Consider the following 22,390-nt stretch of genomic DNA (forward strand, 5'->3'; position numbering starts at 1 on the left):
TTAAATTAAATTAAATTAAATTAAAAAAATCTTTAGACAATATTTCCCTTGCTGCAGAAAGGATGTTGTAGATACTATTTAAAATAGAGATATATTTTATAAACTACTTAGTAATAATATAGATTATTACCCTTTAGTGTTAAAGTTATGATCTTTAGAACCTGACTTAATATAAACTATAAATATATATTTTTTTTAAATATACAGTATCATAAATATACACTAGCAGCACATAATTTTAAAAAACAGATTCATTCCCACAAACTTCATCATTTCAGAATATCTTAATGAATAATAATCCAACTCTTCGAATATGAAGCTCATTGTTTAAATATGTTTATTATTTTGGTTATTCAGTGATGAAAAGTTTTTGTGTGACAGTTAATAACTGTGATGATTGTATATAAAAAGTCAATAATAATTGGGTTTAATTTTTTCTGCTGTGAGAAAATATTTTCAGAAATGAATCATGAACCATATATAATGACAAGGAATGTAATCGAATGATAAATAAACTGTTGCAGACTCTCATCAGCAGAGCTTTTTTAATTCTGGTAAATAAATCTGATCTGGTTTATCTTCAGGTATCAGGTTTATTCTAAGGAAGGAAGCAGCACACATGATAAAGAAGAGGAGAAAATCTCAGTCTTGAGGATCTAAAGAGTTTCTCCACAATGTGGACTTTCTGTCCAGCAGAAGCCAGTTACATTGAACTGATTTATTATTTCTATTTCATCATCTCCACTGTCTGTGTCATTACAGGATCCTGACTCTGACTCTGATCTACATCTCTCTAAGGAGAAAACCAACAGGAGACATGATGAAATGGAGTATTCCTATGTTGTGTTTTCTTCTGTCAGTCAGTAACACAGCAGAGTCATGTGTCTACGTTATATCACACGCTGATTACTGACCTCTTACACATTTCTGATGGTGAGTCAATGAAGGAATGATCACATTTAAAGAACCTAATGTAACACATAGTATGATGTAAATTATCAGAACAGTTCATTTACATTTCATTTTTTGCGCTTGGTAAACTTTTAATCAGCTTCAAAATGTAAGATATATCATTATTACTGAAGAATAAATATATTTTGCATGTTTTTTAAAAAGTTATACCAGAAAACTGATTATACGGTTATAAAAGAAGTAGATTATACACATTAAAATATATCTATTTATTTCTTTCTTTTTGTTTGTTTGTTTTTTTCACATTTCACATTATTATTATTCAGAATTCTTCTTTTTCTACTTAATGAAATGTAAAATGTGTAAATATAGAGCATTAGAATAATGATTACAGATTGTACACATACCCTGGTTGGGCACTAGGTGGCGCTCTGATGGTTTCTATAAATAAACAGTAGTGTTGATCTCGAGCTGAAGGAGACACAAATCAAACAAACCACCTCCTGTTTACTCTGTAATTTTAATGTCAGTGGTCAGTCGTATAAATACGAGAAAACACTGTAACTTTAGTCTCTTTAATACTCGATCATGTTTTACATTTTTTTAACATATTTTTGTCCTGAATGAAATGTGCTGGCATGAAACTGTTTGCAGTTCTACATTAGGAAAAAATGTACAACACTTTTATTAATATGTTTTAGGACAAGTCAGTGAAATGTTTTTGAAAATGTTGAAGTAAGTTAGCTGGTACACTGGGTAGCGCGAGCCACTTGGATTGTTAATGATCATATTTTTAATGATGCAGCGCTGTTACTGTTCCCTCATACTGGCTGTTTATTCATTTCATTCTTTTTGCTGTTTCATTTACATTTATATTCTTTATTTCATCACGTGTCCTCATTCATCATGCTCTGTGCAGATTATGGTGTGGTGTGTGTTGCTCTGTGAGGCTCTTTGAAGTAGACTGAAAAGTTAGAAAGAGATAATTATTAAATAAATACAACTAAACAAAATCCATAGAAAACTACCTCAATTTCTGTTCTTCCCCTCTTATAAAAAAAAAGTGTTTACTGAATTAAATCCCATATTTGTTTGGACATTTCAAATGCTCGGTGGAATACTAATCATATATCTCGTCATAATTGTTTTTTATATTATTCTTAACGTTGTTATTTATGTTTAAAAATTAAAGCACATAGTGTAAGCGTGAACATATTTATTTTTGTGTACTTGTTAAAATCTTTTAAGTAGTCACATAAATCTGATTATATATTCAAGAACAACATGTTGTATTATTATATATAATAGACATTAAAGAACAGATAAAACATATTCCTTATAATTAAATAACTCACCTGATGTTCCATTCAGCATCTTATACAGCACCATGGCTAAGGCAGTATTTTTCAACCTTTTATGAGGTTTGGCCTCAAAAATCCCGTCGCACACCGCCAACAAGAAATTGTACAGAATGACACACTGTAGCCTAACAGTCTCTCAGTTAGTTTTTATTCTCTTAGTGTGAAACCTTGGCTTTCTCGTTCACCATTGTGGTTTTTTGTTAAAGTTGCCTGTTTTTCAGTGTGTTTCTAAATAGACTGCGTTCTTGTTTCTGTTATGAATGAACAAGGTCATTATTGTGCTACCTACTGATGTATAGGAGTATTTCAACCATGTGTTCAACAATGACAAATTATTTGCAGTAACTAAATAATAATTTTTTGGACCATTTAAGTCAATAATTGGATCATTTCCCATGGCACACCGGACGATCTCTCACAGCACACTTGTGTGCCTCGGCACAGTGGTTGAAAATCACTGGTCTAGGGAAGGTTTATAATAAATCAGCAGCTAGAAAGGAAACAAGCCACAAACTGCGTCTCCACTTCACTAAAAAGGTAATTTATACTACTTAAACGTCTTACTTCACACCTCACATTGATTACGAAGCTGAGAAAAGAGAATCATGTGTTAATTCCTGTGGTATTGAGTCAGCAGGGTATTTTTGAACATGTATATTGTACTGAATGAAATGTGACTGTGATGGAGCTCAGAGAGAAACCTGAGTGCACGTATATACGGCGCAAGAAAAGAAAAGTTGTGTTTCTTTAACAAGGAGAATGTATTTGAATGTAATTATAATAAACAAAATACTGAACACTTTAATTTTTAGAAGGATTAATTGTGAGATCTACACTGTCTAAAATCTGTTCCACATTCCAACATGCTTTCTTTCATTTTCAGATTAAAATTGGTTACAGAAAATTGCAGAAGAGTTTTTGTATGGCGTCAGTTTTATGCCTTAAGTGTCGTGGTCTTAAATATGATATGTGGAAATCACAGAGTTGAATAACAAATTTCAAAAATAACAACAACAAAATAAAAAAAAATTAAAGAAAAGAACACAAAATTAAAAACAGAATTGTATTTTCTGGATGAAATCTAGGCCATACAGAATACATCCCTCTCCACATTTCCACTTCAATTCACCTTCTGTACCTGCAAACACTCAACAACAAGCACAGTGTCATCAGCTGATCCTTTATTACAGCTCTTTCACAATAAAAGCATAGAATATATAAGATTACATTCACTCTTTACTGGATTTACAGACAATACATTAACACACACACACACACACACAATATTTAAACATTTTACACCTCAAGATTTAACCTGATTAAATACTATATACAATACTGTAAAATGACAACACAGAGGAATCAGAGTTTATTTTTAAACTGATTTATTATTAAATGACTAAACAGTTACACAAAATTATAGTGTGTGTTTATTAATTATTTTGAAAGTATTTATTTACACTTTCAGAATACTCCTGCACTCCTCACATCACCTCCGAAACTGGTGACGTCACTAAATCCTGAATTCTGGTTTTCAATTAGAATTTCTCCTTCTGAAAACGGAAAAACATCCTCACGCAGCTGTAGGATCTGTAATTCTCTCTTAAACCGAATTAAAGAGAGTTTAAATTCACAGTTAAAGTGGAGATAAATTTCTAAATCTATTCGGTAAATAAGAAATTTCCTGTTTACTGTGTGTTTTAGTATTTAGTGTGTGTTTTAGTATTTAGTGTGTGTTTATTGTGTGTTTATTGTTGTAGTGGATCAGATGTGACAGAGTGATGTTTCTCTGCAGCTCAGTGATGAAGACTCTGGTTTTCTTCACCTGTTCTCTTCATCTTTCATCAGCAGGTGAGTTCTGTAATGTTTACTGTCTTTACTACATTTGTTTACTCTCTAATATTAAAGTTTAACACTAAAGCTGTGATAAGAGTCAAATCTGATAAAGTTACACAGAAATAATACAGGAAATAAAGAAATAAATCACTCAAACAGAAATACACACTTTATTATTATTATTATTATTATTATTATTATTGTTATTATTATTATTAGTCTTTACAGTAGGATGATGGAGGGCAAACCGTAGAGAAAATACAAATAAGAGAATAAATACAGATGAAGTGTGATTTATTACAGTTTTAATCTCTTTATTTTAATTTAACGAGGGTCCACGGAAGAGGTTAAAAATAAGTTTTACTGTAATAAATTAAATTACAATGAAAAATTATATTGTGATTTTTTTTATATTGAATATTGTCTAGCGCTACTAGGACAGTTCCTTTTCAGACCACCAGAGGGGGTGCTAGCAGGTGATTTATCATAGCTTGCTTTTCTTGTTTGTGTAGTCCCCGTGTGCCATGCCCCTCCTATTGTTCCGCTCTCCTGTCCTGTCACCTGTTTCCTATTTTGTGTATCCATCTTTGTCAGTCGTTGTTGTTTGTTTGTTGTTTGGTCAGACGTTATGTTCAGGTTTCCATGTTAGCGTTACAGATTGTTTTACTTGTCCAGTGTCCTGTCTTAATCTTGTCTTGAGTTTCTTTAAATAAAGCAGCGCTTCATTTTATCCTGTGTGAGAGTCTGATAAGCTGCGCATGGGAAATCGTGTCTACCACCAGATAGACCAAGACCAGGATTCGATCCCTGCTTCGACTGGTGTCTCTTGAACGTTACAAATCTAAAATTAATGAAAGATTTAAAGGCACAGCTGAATGTATTCACAGATCAGCCATAACATTCTGAGCAGTGAGAGGTGAAGTGAATAAGACTGATGATCTCCTCATCATGGCACCTGTTAGTGGGTGGGATATATTAGGCAGCAAGTCAACATTTTGTCCTCAAAGTTGATGTTAGAAGCAGGAAAAATGGACAAGTGTAAGGATTTGAGCGAGTTTGATGAAGGGCCAAATTGTGATGGCTAGACCACTGGATCAGAGCATCTCCAACACTGCAGCTCTTGTGGGGTGTTCCCGGTCTGCAGTGGTCAGTATCTATCAAAAGTGGTCCAAGGAAGGAACAGTGGTGAACCAGAGACAGGGTCATGGGCGGTCAAGGCTTTCCAAGGGAAACCTTGTGTCCTGCCAACCATGTGGATGTTACTTTGACACGTACCACCTACCTAAGCATTGTTGCAGACCATGTACACCCTTTCATGGAAACGGTATTCCCTGATGGCTGTGGTCTCTTTCAGCAGGATAATGCGCTGTGCAACAAAGCAGAAATGGTTCAGGAATGTTTTGATGACCACAACAACCAGTTTGAGGTGTTGACTCGGCCTCCAAATTCCCCAGATCTCAATCCAATCCAGCATCTGTGGGGTGTGCTGGACAAACAAGTCTGATCCATGGAGGCCCCACTCACAACTTACAGGACTTAAAGAATCAGCTGCTAACATCTCGGTGCCAAATTCCTCAGCACAACTTCAGGGATCTAGTGGAGTCCATGCCTCAACAGGTCAGGGTTGTTTTGGCAGCAAAAGGGGGACCAACATAATATTAGAAAGGTGGTCATAATGTTATGGCTGATCAGTGTATGCTTCAGCTTTACAGTATTTTCCTGTGTGTTGGGTTAGTGATGTAGTGTTAATGTGTGTGTGTGTGTGTTTGTGTGTGTTGACTTAGTGATGTAGTGTTAATGTGTGTGTGTGTGTGTTTGTGTGTGTTGACTTAGTGATGTAGTGTTAATGTGTGTGTGTGTGTGTTTGTGTGTGTTGACTTAGTGATGTAGTGTTAATGTGTGTGTGTGTGTTGAGTTAGTGTTAATGTGTGTGTGTGTGTGTGTTTGTGTGTGTTGACTTAGTGATGTAGTGTTAATGTGTGTGTGTGTGTTGAGTTAGTGTTAATGTGTGTGTGTGTGTGTGTTTGTGTGTGTTGACTTAGTGATGTAGTGTTAATGTGTGTGTGTGTGTTGAGTTAGTGTTAATGTGTGTGTGTGTGTGTTTGTGTGTGTTGACTTAGTGATGTAGTGTTAATGTGTGTGTGTGTGTGTTTGTGTGTGTTGACTTAGTGATGTAGTGTTAATGTGTGTGTGTGTGTTGAGTTAGTGTTAATGTGTGTGTGTGTGTGTGTTTGTGTGTGTTGACTTAGTGATGTAGTGTTAATGTGTGTGTGTGTGTTGAGTTAGTGTTAATGTGTGTGTGTGTGTGTTTGTGTGTGTTGACTTAGTGATGTAGTGTTAATGTGTGTGTGTGTGTGTTTGTGTGTGTTGACTTAGTGATGTAGTGTTAATGTGTGTGTGTGTGTTGAGTTAGTGTTAATGTGTGTGTGTTTGTGTGTGTTGACTTAGTGATGTAGTGTTAATGTGTGTGTGTGTGTTGAGTTAGTGTTAATGTGTGTGTTTGTGTGTGTTGACTTAGTGATGTAGTGTTAATGTGTGTGTGTGTGTGTGTGTGTGTGTTGAGTTAGTGATGTAGTGTTAATGTGTGTGTGTGTGTGTTTGTGTGTGTTGACTTAGTGATGTAGTGTTAATGTGTGTGTGTGTGTGTGTTTGTGTGTGTTGACTTAGTGATGTAGTGTTAATGTGTGTGTGTGTGTGTTTGTGTGTGTTGAGTTAGTGATGTAGTGTTAATGTGTGTGTGTGTGTTGAGTTAGTGTTAATGTGTGTGTGTGTGTGTGTTGAGTTAGTGTTAATGTGTGTGTGTGTGTTGAGTTAGTGATGTAGTGTTAATGTGTGTGTGTGTGTGTGTGTTGAGTTAGTGTTAGTGTGTGTGTGTGTGTGTTGAGTTAGTGTTAATGTGTGTGTGTGTGTGTGTGTGTGTTGAGTTAGTGTTAATGTGTGTGTGTGTGTGTTGAGTTAGTGTTAATGTGTGTTTTTACTCTTTTACAGTCACACACTCTCTGCAGTATTTCCACACTGCAGTTACAACTGGAATAAATTTCCCAGAATTCACTGCTGTGGGTCAGGTGGATGGACAGCAGGTCACCTACTATGACAGTAACATCAGGAAGATGATCCCAAAGACGGAGTGGATACAGAAGGTGACTGCTGATGATCCAGATTACTGGAACAGTGAGACACAAATTACAGGGTCAACAGGAGAGCTTCAAAGTCAGTATGGCTACAGCAATGCAGCGTGTTAATCAGACTGGAGGTAAACACACACAGTGAAGGTGTGTTACTTTCTAAAGTAATCAGTGCAGCGATAAAGAGGTAAATCATCTGTCTTTAATATGAGAGAAAATCACACACTGAAAATAAAGAGATTCATAGAAATGAGATAGAAATTGAGATTTAAGTGTGTGAGTGATGAAGAACTCAATGAGGAGTAAAGTGTGGTGTTTGAGTGAAGACTGCAGAAGCAGATGGAGCTCAGCTAAACCTCATCACTCTTACCTCTGGGTCTGTGTGTGTGTGTGTGTGCAGGAGTTCACACAGTGCAGAGGATGTACGGCTGTGAGCTAGATGATGATGGGACTGTTAGAGGATACAAGCAGTACAGTTTTGATGGAGAAGATTTCATCAGTTTTGATCTGAAAACTCAAACCTGGATCGCTCCAACACCTCAAGCTCTGATCACCAAGAACAAGTGGGATCATAAACGGCTTATGACTGTGGGCCAGAAGAACTACCTGCAGAACATCTGTATCAATTGGTTAAAGAACTATGTGTCTTATGGCAGACAAACATTAGAGAGGAAAGGTAAAGCGTGTTCCTTTAAATCTGTTACTTTAACACCCACCCACACACACACACACACACACACACACTCTCCTTATTTCTTTGTAATGCTGATGTGTTTTAGTAGAAATGCAAACAGCAGAGAAGTTTACACACACAATCTGTACATAACATTTATCTGCTGTAAACTTTCCTCCTGCAGAAACCATTCTACTGTCTACATTTTTAACATCTTGATAAAAAATTAAAAAACACGTCCTCAGCAGGAATACAGATTATTCCTCATCAGGGTTCACATGAGGAGTTTCTACATGAAGAACAGAAGAGACTTTTCATATTTCTGTCTCTGTGTGTCTCTGCAGATCCTCCTACAGCATCAGTGATCCAGAAACACTCGCCTTCTCCAGAGGTGGTGTGTCACGCTACAGGTTTCTTCCCCAAAGAGGTGATGATCTCCTGGAGGAAGGACGGAGAGGACGTGAACGAGGACGTGGAGCTCAGAGAGACGTTACCCAACCAGGATGGAAGCTTCCAGAAGAGAAGCATTCTGAAAGTCCCAGCTGAGGATCTGCAGAAACACACCTACACCTGCGTGATTCAGCACAGCAGCTTGAAGGAGGAGTTAGTGCTAGAAGTACCAAAAGGTCCTGATCAACTCCACATACAGTATAAACAATAAATCTGATTTCCTGATGCAGCAGATAATAAAGACTCTGTGCTGATTTAACAGGTGGAGGACTGATGCCTATCATCGTTGGTGTTCTCGTGGCTCTCGTTGTTCTCGTTGCCGTTGTTGCTGGAATTATGGTCTGGAAGAAGAAGAACTCTGGTGAGAGGAGGAAGGAGGCAGATGTGAAGTTTTCAGAGAACAGATTTACACTTTCTAATTCTTGAAGGAGATTTGATGAATATTTTGCTTGTTTTTAATCTGAACTGATAAACTGATAAATAACTGTCTGTCCATCATCTGTGTTTCAGGCTTCAAACCTGCTCCAGCCTCTGTAGAGTCTCTCGCCCCTCTTAAAGTGTGACTGTGTGTCTTCCTGCTGAACTGAGAGAGTAAGACATGATGATGTTTACAGTGTCATATGGAATAAAAATCTGTGTGTGGACTGAAAATCCAGCAGAAAAACCTGAGCTCACATTAAATCTCAGCTCAGAGCTGATCCTGTTTCTTTCTCTCTGTTTTTCTAGGAGAGACCAGGAGATGGAGATGAAGGGTTTAACAGCGATTAAAGATTGAAGGAGAAACACACAAAGGGGCATTTGGTGGAAGGGACAGTGCTGTTTCAGCTATCTTTACTGTAGTATTTGTCATCTTGATTACACTTATAATAATCAAGTATAAATGTGTAAGAACCCAGTAAAAAGTCCAGGACACTACTCATAAAATCTATCCCTGAAGGATTTACTGTAACTCTAGTGAATGTCTTTGGCCCCAGCAGTGTACAGAGATGACCAGGAGTGTACATGTTTTTAAAAAAGTTTCATGTTAAACTATTTAACATGATTTTCTTCTTTCTGGTGAAGTGGAGAGGTGAAAACAATTACATTTTGGAACAAATAAGTGCTTTTTAAACGTCATGCCTTTAAACTCCACAGCAGTCTGTAGAGAAATGAGAATTATTCTGGAAGGTCTGTGCTGCCTGGAGCCTGAAGAAAGATCACAGACTCTGATTTTCCTTTTAAAGAACCCCTTACCACTGCAGAGTCACAGCTTTCACTTGGACTTCCTTCATTGAGTCTCTTCACCACAGTAGATGTCTGTGTAGACCACACAAAATCATCAAGGACTCCTCCAACCCGAGTCCCAAACTGTTCAACCTTCTTCCATCCAGGAAGAGATACAGGACTATCTGCACCAGAACCAGCAGACTCAGGGCCATTGTTTTCCCTACAACCATAAACCTACTGAACTCTACAGTACACCACTAGGACACTGATGTCTCACTAACACTTCACTGTCTGTAATCACCTTGCAGTTCTGCTCCACTCTGTACATTCTGTTTCATCTCCACATAATTATACATGTATAGAACTGGAAATTCATTTCTTACCCCCAGTTTATCTCTTTATATATGTATACTATCTGTACACACAATGTATATTATCTCTGTTACTGCTGTACAGTGTACATAATGCACAGTATATATAAATATTTTTTTACACATATTGTGCTGTATATACATTTTTTGCACATACTATCTGCCATAGCTTTATTCATTTGTTGTACATATATTTACAGTTTTATTTTCACTTATTCATTTGCACAATTTCTACAATTTCTACCATTTGTACTTCTGGTAGATGCTAAATGGCATTTCGCTTCTATGTACCTGTACTATGCAATGACAATAAAGTTGTATCTATCTATCTTAGAAAGAATACATTTTTATATTTAAAAATATATACACTATTTTTATTAATCTGTTTTTTATATTATCATTAAGGACAGTGTATGTCGATGAAATATTTGTTGAAATATTGTGCATGAGTGTGTAACATAATATCCATAATATCTGCATGATTTAATGCATTGTGTTGCTGATTAGTTATTGACATGATTGTCTGGAAAACGAATGATAATGCACGAGTGGAATAAAGTGGACATTTTCCCCTTTAGTAAATCTGCATGTAAAGGCAGAGTGTAACCAGTAGGGGGAGTCAGAGTACCTGTGTCTCAGAGCACCTGTATGATTCTGTGTCAAACTGCTATACGAAACCCTGTATAGTAACCATTAAGCAAATAATTATTTCAGTTATATAATATTCAATATTATTTCAATACAAAATTCAATAATTTGTACCTATTTTCTGTCTGTCTGTCTGTCTGTGCGGGGCTCGATCCCGAACCTCCGTGGTGTTTCGTGCAACGGAGACCCATACGCAGGATTCAGCGAAGCACTGCTTTTATTACAGAAACATAAGACAGGGGACAACTAACTTAACTTAGACATGGCGTGGTATAAAACAAAACAAAATACTAATCTAAACCATAACCAGGACATGACAAAACATGGCAAAACAAGACCTGACCTGACCTGACCTGACCTGACCTGACCTGACCTGACACAGAACCACAACACAAGACCACAAGACATGAACACAAGGATCCCTATTTATAGGGATAGATATTAGGGCTAATGAGATACAGGTGACACACCAGGAATGAGAACAATGGAAAGGGCGTAGCACAAAAGACTCGCAAAGAAGCAGGCTTCCAAGGTTCACCTGCCAGCGCCCTCTCTGGGCCTGACAGAGAACTGTCCAGCTGTTCCTGACAATGCCACAAAACTATTTTCATTAACATTATTATACTATTAACATTCCAACCTTCTGGCTTTATGAAACAAAAATAAAAAAGAGGTCAATTGCAACTGTTTTTACAGAACAAACAGAGGAAAAAAAATATGGAATCACTCAATTCTGAGGAAAATATTATGGAATCACCAAACAGAAATACCACTTTGTTGCACCACCTCTGGCTTTTATAACAGCTGGAATTCTCTGAGGCATGGATTTAACTATCGACAAACAGTATTCTTCATCAATCCCACTCCAACTTTCTCTTATTGCAGTTTCCAGATCAGCTTTGCAGGTTGGAGCCTTGTCCTGGACCATTTTCTTTAATTTCCACCATAGATTTTCAGTTGGATTGAGGTCCGGACTATTTGCAGGCCATGCCATTGACATTATATGTCTTTCTTGAAGGGAAGTCTTCACAGCTTTTGTCCTATGGCACGATGCATTATCATCCTGAAAAATGATGTCATCATCACCAAACATCCTTTCAAATGATGGAATAAGAAAAGTTTCCAAAATCTCAATATAAACTTGTGCATTTATTGAGGATGTAATGACTGTCATCTCTCCCATACCTTTACCTGACATGCAGCCCCATATCATTAATGATTGGGGAAATTTGCATGTTTTCTTCAGGCAGTTGTCTTTATAAATTTCTTTGGAACGGCACCAAACAAAAGTTCCAGCATCATCACCCTGCCCAATGCAGATTCATCACTGAATATCACTCTCATCCGGTCATCCACAGTCCATGATTGCTTTTCTTTATCCCTCTGAAACCTTGTTTTTTTTCTGTTTAGATGTTAATGATGGTTTTCGTTTGGCTTTTCTGTAAATCCCATTTCTTTTAGGTGATTTCTTATAGTTCGGTCAGAGACATTGACTCCACTTTCTGCCCATTTGTTCCTCATTTGTTTTGTTGTGCATTTTCTGTTTTCAAGGCATATTGCTTTAGGTTTTCTATCTTGACGCCTTGACGTCTTCCTTGGTCTACCAGTACGCTTCCCTTTTACAACCTCCCCATTTGATTTGTACTTGGTCCAGATTTTAGACACAGCTGACTGGAAACAACCAACATCTTTTGCAACATTCCGTGAAGATTTACCTTCTTCAAGAAGTTTTATAATCCTCTCCTTTGTTTCAACGGACATCTCTCATGTTGGAGCCATGATTTATGTCAATCAGCTCAGTTCAACAGCTCACTAAGGTGTGCAAGCACTCTTTTTTAACTGCAGACTAATCAGCAGATGTAATCGGATACAGGTTTGTTTTAGAACTGCAAAGTACTAGTGGTGTTTCTGTTTGGTGATTCCATAATATTTTCCTCAGAATTGAGTGATTCCATATTTTGTTCCTCGGTTTGATCTGTAAAAACAGTTGCAATTGACTACAATTTTGTTTGTTTTTTTAATTTTTGTAAGTGTTTCATAAAGCCAGAAGGTTGGAATGTTAAATGAAAATAGTTTTATGACATTTTTTTTCCTACACAATTAAACAATTGAATGAACATCTTCCAAGAGTGGTGATTCCATACTTTTTGCCAGGGGTTGTAGAATGATCACTACAGATGATACACATGCCCTGATTGACCACTAGGGGACTCTTATTCTCTACAGTAAACATTGTGTTGATCTACAGATGATACACATGCCCTGATTGACCACTAGGGGACTCTTATTCTCTACAGTAAACATTGTGTTGATCTACAGATGATACACATGCCCTGATTGACCACTAGGGGGCTCTGATTCTCTACAGTAAACATTGTGTTGATCTACAGATGATACACATGCCCTGATTGACCACTAGGGGGCTCTGATTCTCTACAGTAAACATTGTGTTGATCTACAGATGATACACATGCCCTGATTGACCACTAGGGGGCTCTGATTCTCTACAGTAAACATTGTGTTGATCTCGAGCTGAAGAGGAAACACCCTGCTGATCAACCGGCATCTTCCGGCAGTTTAAGGGTTAATAATTCATACAAATGTCTTATTTCATAAATCACACTGATTATAAAGCTGAGAAAACACTTCAGGTTTATTTTTCAGTATTACTGAATAATATATTACATTTTTGAAGATTGTCTAAATGTGTTAGCAGATCTAAATTAGGAAAAACTTACATAGCTTTAAATCTACTATTAATAATTACTAACCTTTATTATTATTATTATTATTATTATTATTATTATTATTATTATTATTATTATTATCTCTAATTCAAATAGACAATTCAAATTAGATACACTATATTGCCAAAAGTATTCGCTCACCCATCCAAATAATCAGAATCAGGTGTTCCAATCACTTCCATGGCCACAGGTGTATAAAATCAAGCACCTAGGCATGCAGACTGTTTTTACAAACATTTGTGAAAGAATGGGTCGCTCTCAGGAGCTCAGTGAATTCCAGCGTGGAACTGTGATAGGATGCCACCTGTGCAACAAATCCAGTCGTGAAATTTCCTCGCTCCTAAATATTCCACAGTCAACTGTCAGCTGTATTATAAGAACGTGGAAGTGTTTGGGAACGACAGCAACTCAGCCACGAAGTGGTAGGCCACGTAAACTGACGGAGCGGGGTCAGAGGATGCTGAGGCGCATAGTGTGAAGACGTCACCAACTTTCTGCAGAGTCAATCGCTACAGACCTTCAAACTTCATGTGGCCTTCAGATTAGCTCAAGAACAGTGCGCAGAGAGCTTCATGGAATGGGTTTCCATGGCCGAGCAGCTGCATCCAAGCCATACATCACCAAGTGCAATGCAAAGCGTCGGATGCAGTGGTGTAAAGCACGCCGCCGCTGGACTCTAGAGCAGTGGAGACACGTTCTCTGGAGTGACGAATCGCGCTTCTCCATCTGGCAATCTGATGGACGAGTCTGGGTTTGGCGGTTGCCAGGAGAACGGTACTTGTCTGACTGCATTGTGCCAAGTGTAAAGTTTGGTGGAGGGGGATTATGGTGTGGGGTTGTTTTTCAGGAGCTGGGCTTGGCCCCTTAGTTCCAGTGAAAGGAACTCTGAATGCTTCAGCATACCAAGACATTTTGGACCATTCCATGCTCCCAACTTTGTGGGAACAGTTTGGAGCTGGCCCCTTCCTCTTCCAACATGACTGTGCACCAGTGACCAAAGCAAGGTCCATAAAGACATGGATGACAGAGTCTGGTGTGGATGAACTTGACTGGCCTGCACAGAGTCCTGACCTCAACCCGATAGAACACCTTTGGGATGAATTAGAGCGGAGACTGAGAGCCAGGCCTTCTCGTCCAACATCAGTGTGTGACCTCACAAATGCGCTTCTGGAAGAATGGTCAAAAATTCCCATAAACACACTCCTAAACCTTGTGGACAGCCTTCCCAGAAGAGTTGAAGCTGTTATAGCTGCAAAGGGTGGACTAACGTCATATTGAACCCTATGGATTAGGAATGGGATGTCACTTAAGTTCATATGCGAGTCAAGGCAGGTGAGCGAATACTTTTGGCAATATAGTGTATGTTATGTTGCTAAATGGCGCCATCTACAGTCTAAGAGTTTGAGAGTTTCTCTTTTTTTCTCTGGAAATAACGCGATATTTCCTCAGTTTAATGTGTTTTTCCTGCATGGAGCTTCTGTATTTCTGGGAGTTCCTGTTCTAATGTAGTAAAACTGAAAGATATATTCCTGGAACAGAGTTCTAACTGTGTTAATGCTGTAAATAAGTTTTAACCAAATTAATGCTCTACAGGATCCTTAAAGATGGATTTAAAGAAAAAAGTCTGCAGAATGAAGCAGATTTCTGTCCTTCTGGAAGTCCTGTTCTTCCTCCCCATGAGTTTTCCTCAGGTTTCTGCAGGTAAGAGTGATTAATGATCATGAATATTTGCTGTGTTGTGTTCATGTGTTTTTTTACAGTTCGTAGCTGAAATGCTGTTAAATTCTGGAATATTGTTGTTGTTGTTGTTTGTGGTATTATTTAAATCAACACTGTTTAAAATCCTCTCTTTATTTTACAGACACACACTCTCTGCAGTATCTCTACACTGCACTCACACCAGGAATAAATTTCCCAGAGTTCACTGCTGTTGGTCTGCTGGATGGAGAGCAGTTTTTGTACTATGACAGTAACATCAGGAAGATGATCCCAAAGACGGAGTGGATGCAGAAGATCAGGACTCATTATCCAGATTACTGGAAAAACCAGAAACATCACATGCGGAGTGATCAGGAGAAACTCAAACAGCTCCTGCTTACAGTAATGAAAGACTTTAAACACACTGAAGGTAAGAATGAAGACACACAGAGATTTTACTGTGAAATGTCACTGATGGTGTAACAGTTTAGGTTAAATGTCATTGACCACAAGGTTGTGAGTTTGAGTCTCCTTCCTGCCAGAGAGCCTCTGATAAATGACCAAAGAAACTCCAAAGATCCTGAAAGTACTGATTAAATTAGCTCTAAAGAAGAAAGTCAGTATAGTAACAAGATGTTTAAATAGTGTGTGTGTGTGTGTGTGTAGGAGTTCACACATTCCAGAGGATGTACGGCTGTGAGCTCTATGATAACGGCACCACTAGAGGACACGATCAGTTCGGTTATGATGGAGAAGATTTCATCAGTCTGGATCTGAACTCTGGAAACTGGACTGTAGATAAACCACAAGCTGAAATCTTCAAGAAGATGTGGGAAAATGATCCTGGTTTTACTGTGGACCAGAGGAACTACCTGGAGAAGGAGTGTATCGAGTGGTTAAAGAAATTTGTGTCTTATGGCAGAGAGATTTTGGAGAACGACGGTAAAGTGTGTGATCTGTTACTGAAACACACATACACACACACACACACACTCAGCTCTTTAGTTATTCACTTGTGAAAAATATGAAATCAGTGTGAGTGAAATAAAACATACAGTTTCAATAGCGATCAGAGTCTTAATAAGAGAACAGAATAAATATAAGGAGGAAGGAGGTGCTGCCTGTGAGTGAGGGCCAAATCCTGAGAGGTTGGAGAAACACACTCCTATACAATTACAGACTTACAGATGATTTATTGATGCAGCAAATAATAAAGATTTGATTCAACAGGTTCTCTGTTCACTAAATTTCTGGAGACCAACGAAGAGGAGGTGGATGTCTCCTGGAGACTGAACTGGAGTCAGTATCAGTATTCAGTAATCAATATTTCAGTTGCTGTTCTCATCTTCACTGTCTCTCTTTGTGGATTTGTCATTTGGATGAAAAAGCAGAAGGGTAAGGCAGAAACAATAAAAGCTCAGAACAACACTTTAAAAACATTCGGATTCTCAATGAGTATACTGGGGTTTTTTTTTCCCCGACAACTAATCTTATCACCCCAGTCTACTATATCTGTCTGTCTATGAATGAATGATGTATCTGTCTGTTCATTTCTGTCTTTCAGACACACATGCTCTAACTCCAGGCAGCCCCAATGCCTGTAAGTGAGTCTTTATAATCACAGGGTTATTTAATTAATATTTCATCCACATGTTAAACCTTTTACTTGTTTCACAGCCTCTAAATTATATATACCGGACTTTTAGGTCTTTTAAGTCCAGCCATGTTCCTGAAGAAATGAGAGAGTAAGTTATGACATTTGTTGAAGATGTGTCTTTATATTTCATTTGGATTAAAATGTATTTTCTGAACTCATCATTGTTTTTCTATCTAGGAGAGAGGAGGAAAGAGAGATGAAGAAGGACTTTTTACTAGCATTTTTTTTTTTTTACTAAAAAAGCATTTTTACTAGCTTTGATTAAGGCAGTGGACCACCACTGTCCAAGTTCACGTCCAGGACTAGCCGAGATCGAGTCGAGGACAAAGTCAAGTTTGAAACCTAAGAAAACAAAACTGAGTCAAGATCAAAATCCACAGTTGGCTTTATTTGTTCATTGCATCAGTCATTAGGCTGTTTTCTAGGGAAATGTTTTATTTTACATCAAACTATTTTGATCTGAAAAACTGAGACAATATGAATTTTTATTTTTAAGTCCTACAGCCCTATACAAAACATTCAGAACCTATTAACACCCCTTCATTTTTCACATTTTGGCCTTCAGTCTACACTCCATACACCAGAATGACAAAACAAAAGCCAGTTTTATGCTAAAAAAAGCCCTGGAATATCACACTGATATAATTGTTCAGACTCTGTGCTATATGACTTCAGCCCTAAAGCTCAGTGGTTTTTCAGTGATGGTTGACCTTCTGCAAGCTTCGCCCATGTCCACACATGACCTCTGGAGCTCACCCAGAATGACCATCAGGTACTTGGTCACTTCTCTTACCTTGACCCTTCGCCACTGCTTGCTCAGTTTGCTGGTAATCAGCTCTAGTAAGTAGCTCTAGAGTCCTGTTTGTTCCAAACTTCCTACATTTAAGCATTATGGAGGTCACTGTGCTGTTTGGGACCTTCAATGCAGCAGAAACTTTTCGTAGCCTTTCTCAGATCTGTGCCTCGACACAATCCTGTCTATCTTTAAACAGTTTGAAAAGGTTCCTTATGGTATATTTTACTTTTTAATGTGATATTTTTTTTTACTTGGGTTTTCTCTAATGTGGTGTAATTCATGTAAAAGTAAGTGTTCATGTCCTTTTTGGGGTCACTGGATGGTGACTAAGAAAGTGTTCCCAGCTTGAGAATGGCTGCTGATGCTGTAGGTCTGCAACAAGCTGATGTCTCCACCTAAAGCAGCAGACAGGATATCTAACGCATCAGACATTCTAATGTATCTACACTGCCATCATTTTCTTGCCATCAGTTTATCTAATGTATCTAGACTGAACTGGGATAGTGGCACCTTTAAACACATTTATTTTGTATACTTTGTATATTTTATTAAAATGGTACAGTTTTGTATTCCGTTCATTATTTTTCTGTTATAAGAAACAAATAAAAATTATTTAAAATAATCTGGACTGCTTTGGTTCAGTGCATAGTTTTTTATTTATCGAGCTGATCTCAGTCTCACATGTAGATCCTCCCACTGGAGTGAACTCAAGGCCTCTGAGACAGGCTGTCCAGGCCTGAAGACTCTCCAGTCCAGCTGATATCACACGAGAAAATCAGACTGCAGATCAATATCAGAATCACACACAAGGGAGATACATTTCTGTTTTCAGAAAATTCATGGTTCCCACCTCGAGACCTCATGGTGCAGGTGGTGCAGGCGACTTGTCACTGTGCTGCTCATGGAGCGAAACACAGAATCTCCTCATCAATACTATAATATTATCATTTCACTTTGGATGTTGGATATAATGCAATGGGACAGCGGTGGAGAGAAAGTGTTAACGATGTTTTTGTGACTGATGATGAGCTTTCTCTCTTATACTCACTTTTACTCTGTCTTCTACAAAGCGTATATGGGCATTCCTGCTACCTTCTGGGGTCTAGGCTACTTGCTTAATGGAAATTTAATCAAATGAGGATTTTAACTTGGGGCAATTGAATTGACGTCCTGACCTTTCTCAGTGTGAGCTGAAGCAGAAACTTCACATGTATAAAATCATGCAGAGAAAAATGACTTCAAGCAGAACTACAGAACTGATTTAGTTTGTTTTTCCTCTCTAACTCTCCGTGTCATCACTGCACACAGTACTGTGGTGTCTGGAGCTTGTAGTCTATCTACATATTACATATGTTATATACATGTTATGTCTATCTATATATTACTTTTTTTTTTTTTGCAAACCTCTCCTGGAAGCAAAGATCTAATATTACACTAAGCACACACATTCCACACATTCTTGTTGGAGTTGAAGCAACACTGCCCCCTACAGGTATTTATAAGATCAGCCATGGCAAGAAATGGACCTCCAAACTTCACTTCTTCCCAGCAAATGACGACGATTTGGTCCAAATTTATTTATCCACTATGACTAGTTATTTTCAAAATGACTTTAATTCAGTTTGTTTACTCTTTTTTTTGGACAGTAGGTTTGGACCGATGGAGCACTGCAGTTCTGTAATGAAAGCTGTGCTTTTTCTCACGCTTTCTGTTTATTTTTCATTAGCAGGTGAGTTTAGAATAATTATTATTATTATTATTATTATTATTATTATTATTATTATTATTATTATTATTATTATTATTATTAATACAGATAATTTAACCACACAGTCAGTACGATGTTACTTAACTGAGACTCTGAAGTGCACATAACGAAAAAGTTCACAATATGGAAAATAACATTGTTTGATGGAATTTTTGGTAAAAATAAATTATTTTAGTATGCCTACTTAAACTACAACAGCCATCTCAATAATTGGCAAACATTAATCTGCCTTCTAATGAGAAAACATGACATATTTTAGATTTTGCAAGAGCAGCGAAATCAGGTGTATATGTTATCAGCGCAATACACATACAGTGGTGCAGGTGCTGGGCTGTGAAGGATGGGCAATTACTCGTTTTAATGCCATTCATGTGTGAGAATGACGATGTTACTGTCATAATATACAACCTGCTGTCCATCCAGCAGACCAACAGCAGTGAACTCTGGCAAGATTATTCCTGGTGTAACTGCTGTGTAGAAGTACAGCAGAGAGTGTGTGTCTGAAAAGGTGTAAGTAATTTTAATAACACTCATAAAAGGTAAAACAAGAAAACATAAAGGATTTATAATTATAAAGCCAGAAAATGCATTTTTATTCATGGGAGATTCCTAAGGGTTCCCAACGTCCCAACACACACACACACACACACACACACACACACACACACACATACACACACACACACACACATCAAAATAGTGTTGATATGCAAAACAACATGGTCCCAATATGAATACTGATATGTTTATTCCTACGATGTTTTGAAAGTGCGCAACAATTAACCGGAAACGTCCAACCAAACCAACCAAAATATTTTATACTACATATATAAACGAATATACACAACACAGTTTTAAACACTATTTCACATTCTGTAAATCCATGAATAGCCGTGAAAAAATGTTGTGTGTATATTCTGGTTATATGTCTCAGTTAAATTGGAAATAAATGTGATATGGCTCTCTAATTCACCCATTTGAATGTAGAAACTTGGGCATCTTGCAATGCATTGATGTTATGCAGTTGTCAAAATACAACACAAGCCTGTTTAAATGTAGGAAAAAAAGCTTACTTGTGTGTGTTATGGTGCAAAAATACAACATATAGGCTCCTATATTGTTGTGTCATCACTCATCTTGCAAGATCCTCCTACAGCATCAGTGATCCAGAAACACTCGCCTTCTCCAGAGGTGGTGTGTCACACTACAGGTTTCTTCCCCAAAGAGGTGATGATCTCCTGGAGGAAGGGCGGAGAGGACGTGAACGAGGACGTGGAGCTCAGAGAGACGTTACCCAACCAGGATGGAAGCTTCCAGAAGAGAAGCATTCTGAAAGTCCCAGCTGAGGATCTGCAGAAACACACCTACACCTGCGTGATTCAGCACAGCAGCTTGAAGGAGGAGTTAGTGCTAGAAGTACCAAAAGGTCCTGATCAACTCCACATACAGTATAAACAATAAATCTGATTTCCTGATGCAGCAGATAATAAAGACTCTGTGCTGATTTAACAGGTGGAGGACGGATGCCTATCATCGTTGGTGTTCTCGTGGCTCTCGTTGTTCTCGTTGCCGTTGTTGCTGGAATTATGGTCTGGAAGAAGAAGAACTCTGGTGAGAGGAGGAAGGAGGCAGATGTGAAGTTTTCAGAGAACCGATTTACACTTTCTAATTCTTGAAGGAGATTTGATGAATATTTTGCTTGTTTTTAAACTTAACCAATAAATTAACCTAGATAATAAGCAAATAATGACTAATTGACTTATTTTATTTCATGAAGTAAACCAAATTAATTTCACTTTCTGTGTTTCAGGCTTCAGACCTGTTCTACCCAAACCCCGTAAGTGAACCTTTCTGATCCATAAACCATGATTAAAACCAATACATTTTAATTCACTGGATGGATTTGAATGTTTTACAGCCTCTGAAGATTCTTCCTCCAATCACTCTTAAAGTGTGACTGTGTGTCTTCCTGCTGAACTGAGAGAGTAAGCCATGATGATGTTTACAGTGTCATATGGAATAAAAATCTGTGTGTGGACTGAAAATCCAGCAGAAAAACCTGAGCTCACATTAAATCTCAGCTCAGAGCTGATCCTGTTTCTTTCTCTCTGTTTTTCTAGGAGAGACCAGGAGACGGAGATGAAGGGTTTAACAGCGATTAAAGATTGTACAAAGGAGAAACACACAATGGGGCATTTGGTGGAAGGGACAGTGCTGTTTCAGTTATCTTTACTGTAGTATTTGTCATCTTGATTACACTTTAAGTATACATGTGTAAGGACACTGCGAGTAAAATCTGTCACTGAAGGATTTACTGTAACTCTAGTGAATGTCTTTGGCCCCAGCAGTGTACAGAGATGACCAGGAGTGTACATGTTTTTAAAAAAGTCTCATGTTAAACTATTACAATATCATAATTTCCGTGAGGAATATACTTCTTTCTAGTTTAGTGGAGACGTGATAAAACTGAATTTTGGAGTTACTGCATTTTAAACATCATGTCTTTAAACTCTGAAGAGCCTGAAGAAAGATCACAGACTCTGATTTTCCTTTTAAAGAACCCCTTACCACTGCAGAGTCACAGCTTTCACATGGACTTTCTCCAGGAATTGATGGCCTGCTGTTGAAGGTTTATAAAATATTTTGCAGATTGCTGAAAACTGACTACATTTTCATTTTCATTACATTTACATCAGTTTATCGGGCGTCGATCCTAAAAGGATACAGAGACAACATTCCTTTTCTATGTCTCTCTCCTTGAGGCTGATGATGTCTGGTTTGTTGTAGGATATGACTCTGTGTGATGCTTCATCACTGCTGGATATGGACTGGTTTTCTCTGTATACAAAAGTTTCCAGATCACATCTACATCCACATAAAGAAGCTCTGTCTGGGAAAAGGAAGAGAATGATTTCGGTTCTTATAATTAAATCAGATGTTCCAAATAATTTGAGAATATAATAACTCATTCACCAAACAGTGACTGCATCTTGTGTTTTCTTTGGATAGTTTGATTTATTGCTCGTTCTTTAGTTTCTTTTGGTTTTTGATCAGTCCACTTACTATGGGTTTGTAGCTTCTGTCTTTTTTCAACACTTGATTTAGCTCCAGGTAAAAACGTATAGAATCTAATCTAACCACT

The 22,390-nt window shown here is 37.7% G+C and overlaps 2 protein-coding genes and 1 pseudogene across 4 annotated transcripts; all 3 read left to right on the forward strand.

Moving 5' to 3' along the window:
• Positions 1 to 4,059: 4,059 nt before the first annotated feature.
• On the forward strand, positions 4,060 to 8,870 carry LOC131343313 (BOLA class I histocompatibility antigen, alpha chain BL3-6-like; annotated as a pseudogene).
• A 5,931-nt stretch (positions 8,871 to 14,801) lies between these two features.
• On the forward strand, positions 14,802 to 18,072 carry LOC131343315 (major histocompatibility complex class I-related gene protein-like). Of its 3 annotated transcripts, none has more exons than XM_058374893.1 (7): positions 14,802 to 15,030; positions 15,191 to 15,457; positions 15,694 to 15,969; positions 16,258 to 16,422; positions 16,592 to 16,627; positions 16,705 to 16,772; positions 16,862 to 18,072. In XM_058374893.1, the coding sequence occupies exons 1-6, from the start codon at positions 14,934 to 14,936 to the stop codon at positions 16,731 to 16,733; spliced, it is 870 nt and encodes a 289-aa protein (XP_058230876.1). In that variant the 5' UTR covers positions 14,802 to 14,933; the 3' UTR covers positions 16,734 to 16,772; positions 16,862 to 18,072. The 3 variants fall into 3 exon arrangements, with proteins under 3 accessions (XP_058230876.1, XP_058230874.1, XP_058230875.1); XM_058374891.1 differs by having other exon boundaries at positions 16,734 to 16,772; XM_058374892.1 differs by having other exon boundaries at positions 15,697 to 15,969; positions 16,734 to 16,772.
• Positions 17,386 to 20,763, forward strand: LOC131343776 (BOLA class I histocompatibility antigen, alpha chain BL3-6-like). Its single transcript, XM_058375708.1, has 2 exons — positions 17,386 to 17,524; positions 20,393 to 20,763. Exons 1-2 carry the CDS (start codon positions 17,386 to 17,388, stop codon positions 20,707 to 20,709), a joined length of 456 nt encoding a protein of 151 aa, XP_058231691.1. The 3' UTR covers positions 20,710 to 20,763.
• The last annotated feature ends 1,627 nt before the right edge of the window (positions 20,764 to 22,390 follow it).

This window comes from Hemibagrus wyckioides, linkage group LG22 (genome assembly GCF_019097595.1).
Source record: "Hemibagrus wyckioides isolate EC202008001 linkage group LG22, SWU_Hwy_1.0, whole genome shotgun sequence".
NCBI lineage: Eukaryota > Metazoa > Chordata > Actinopteri > Siluriformes > Bagridae > Hemibagrus > Hemibagrus wyckioides.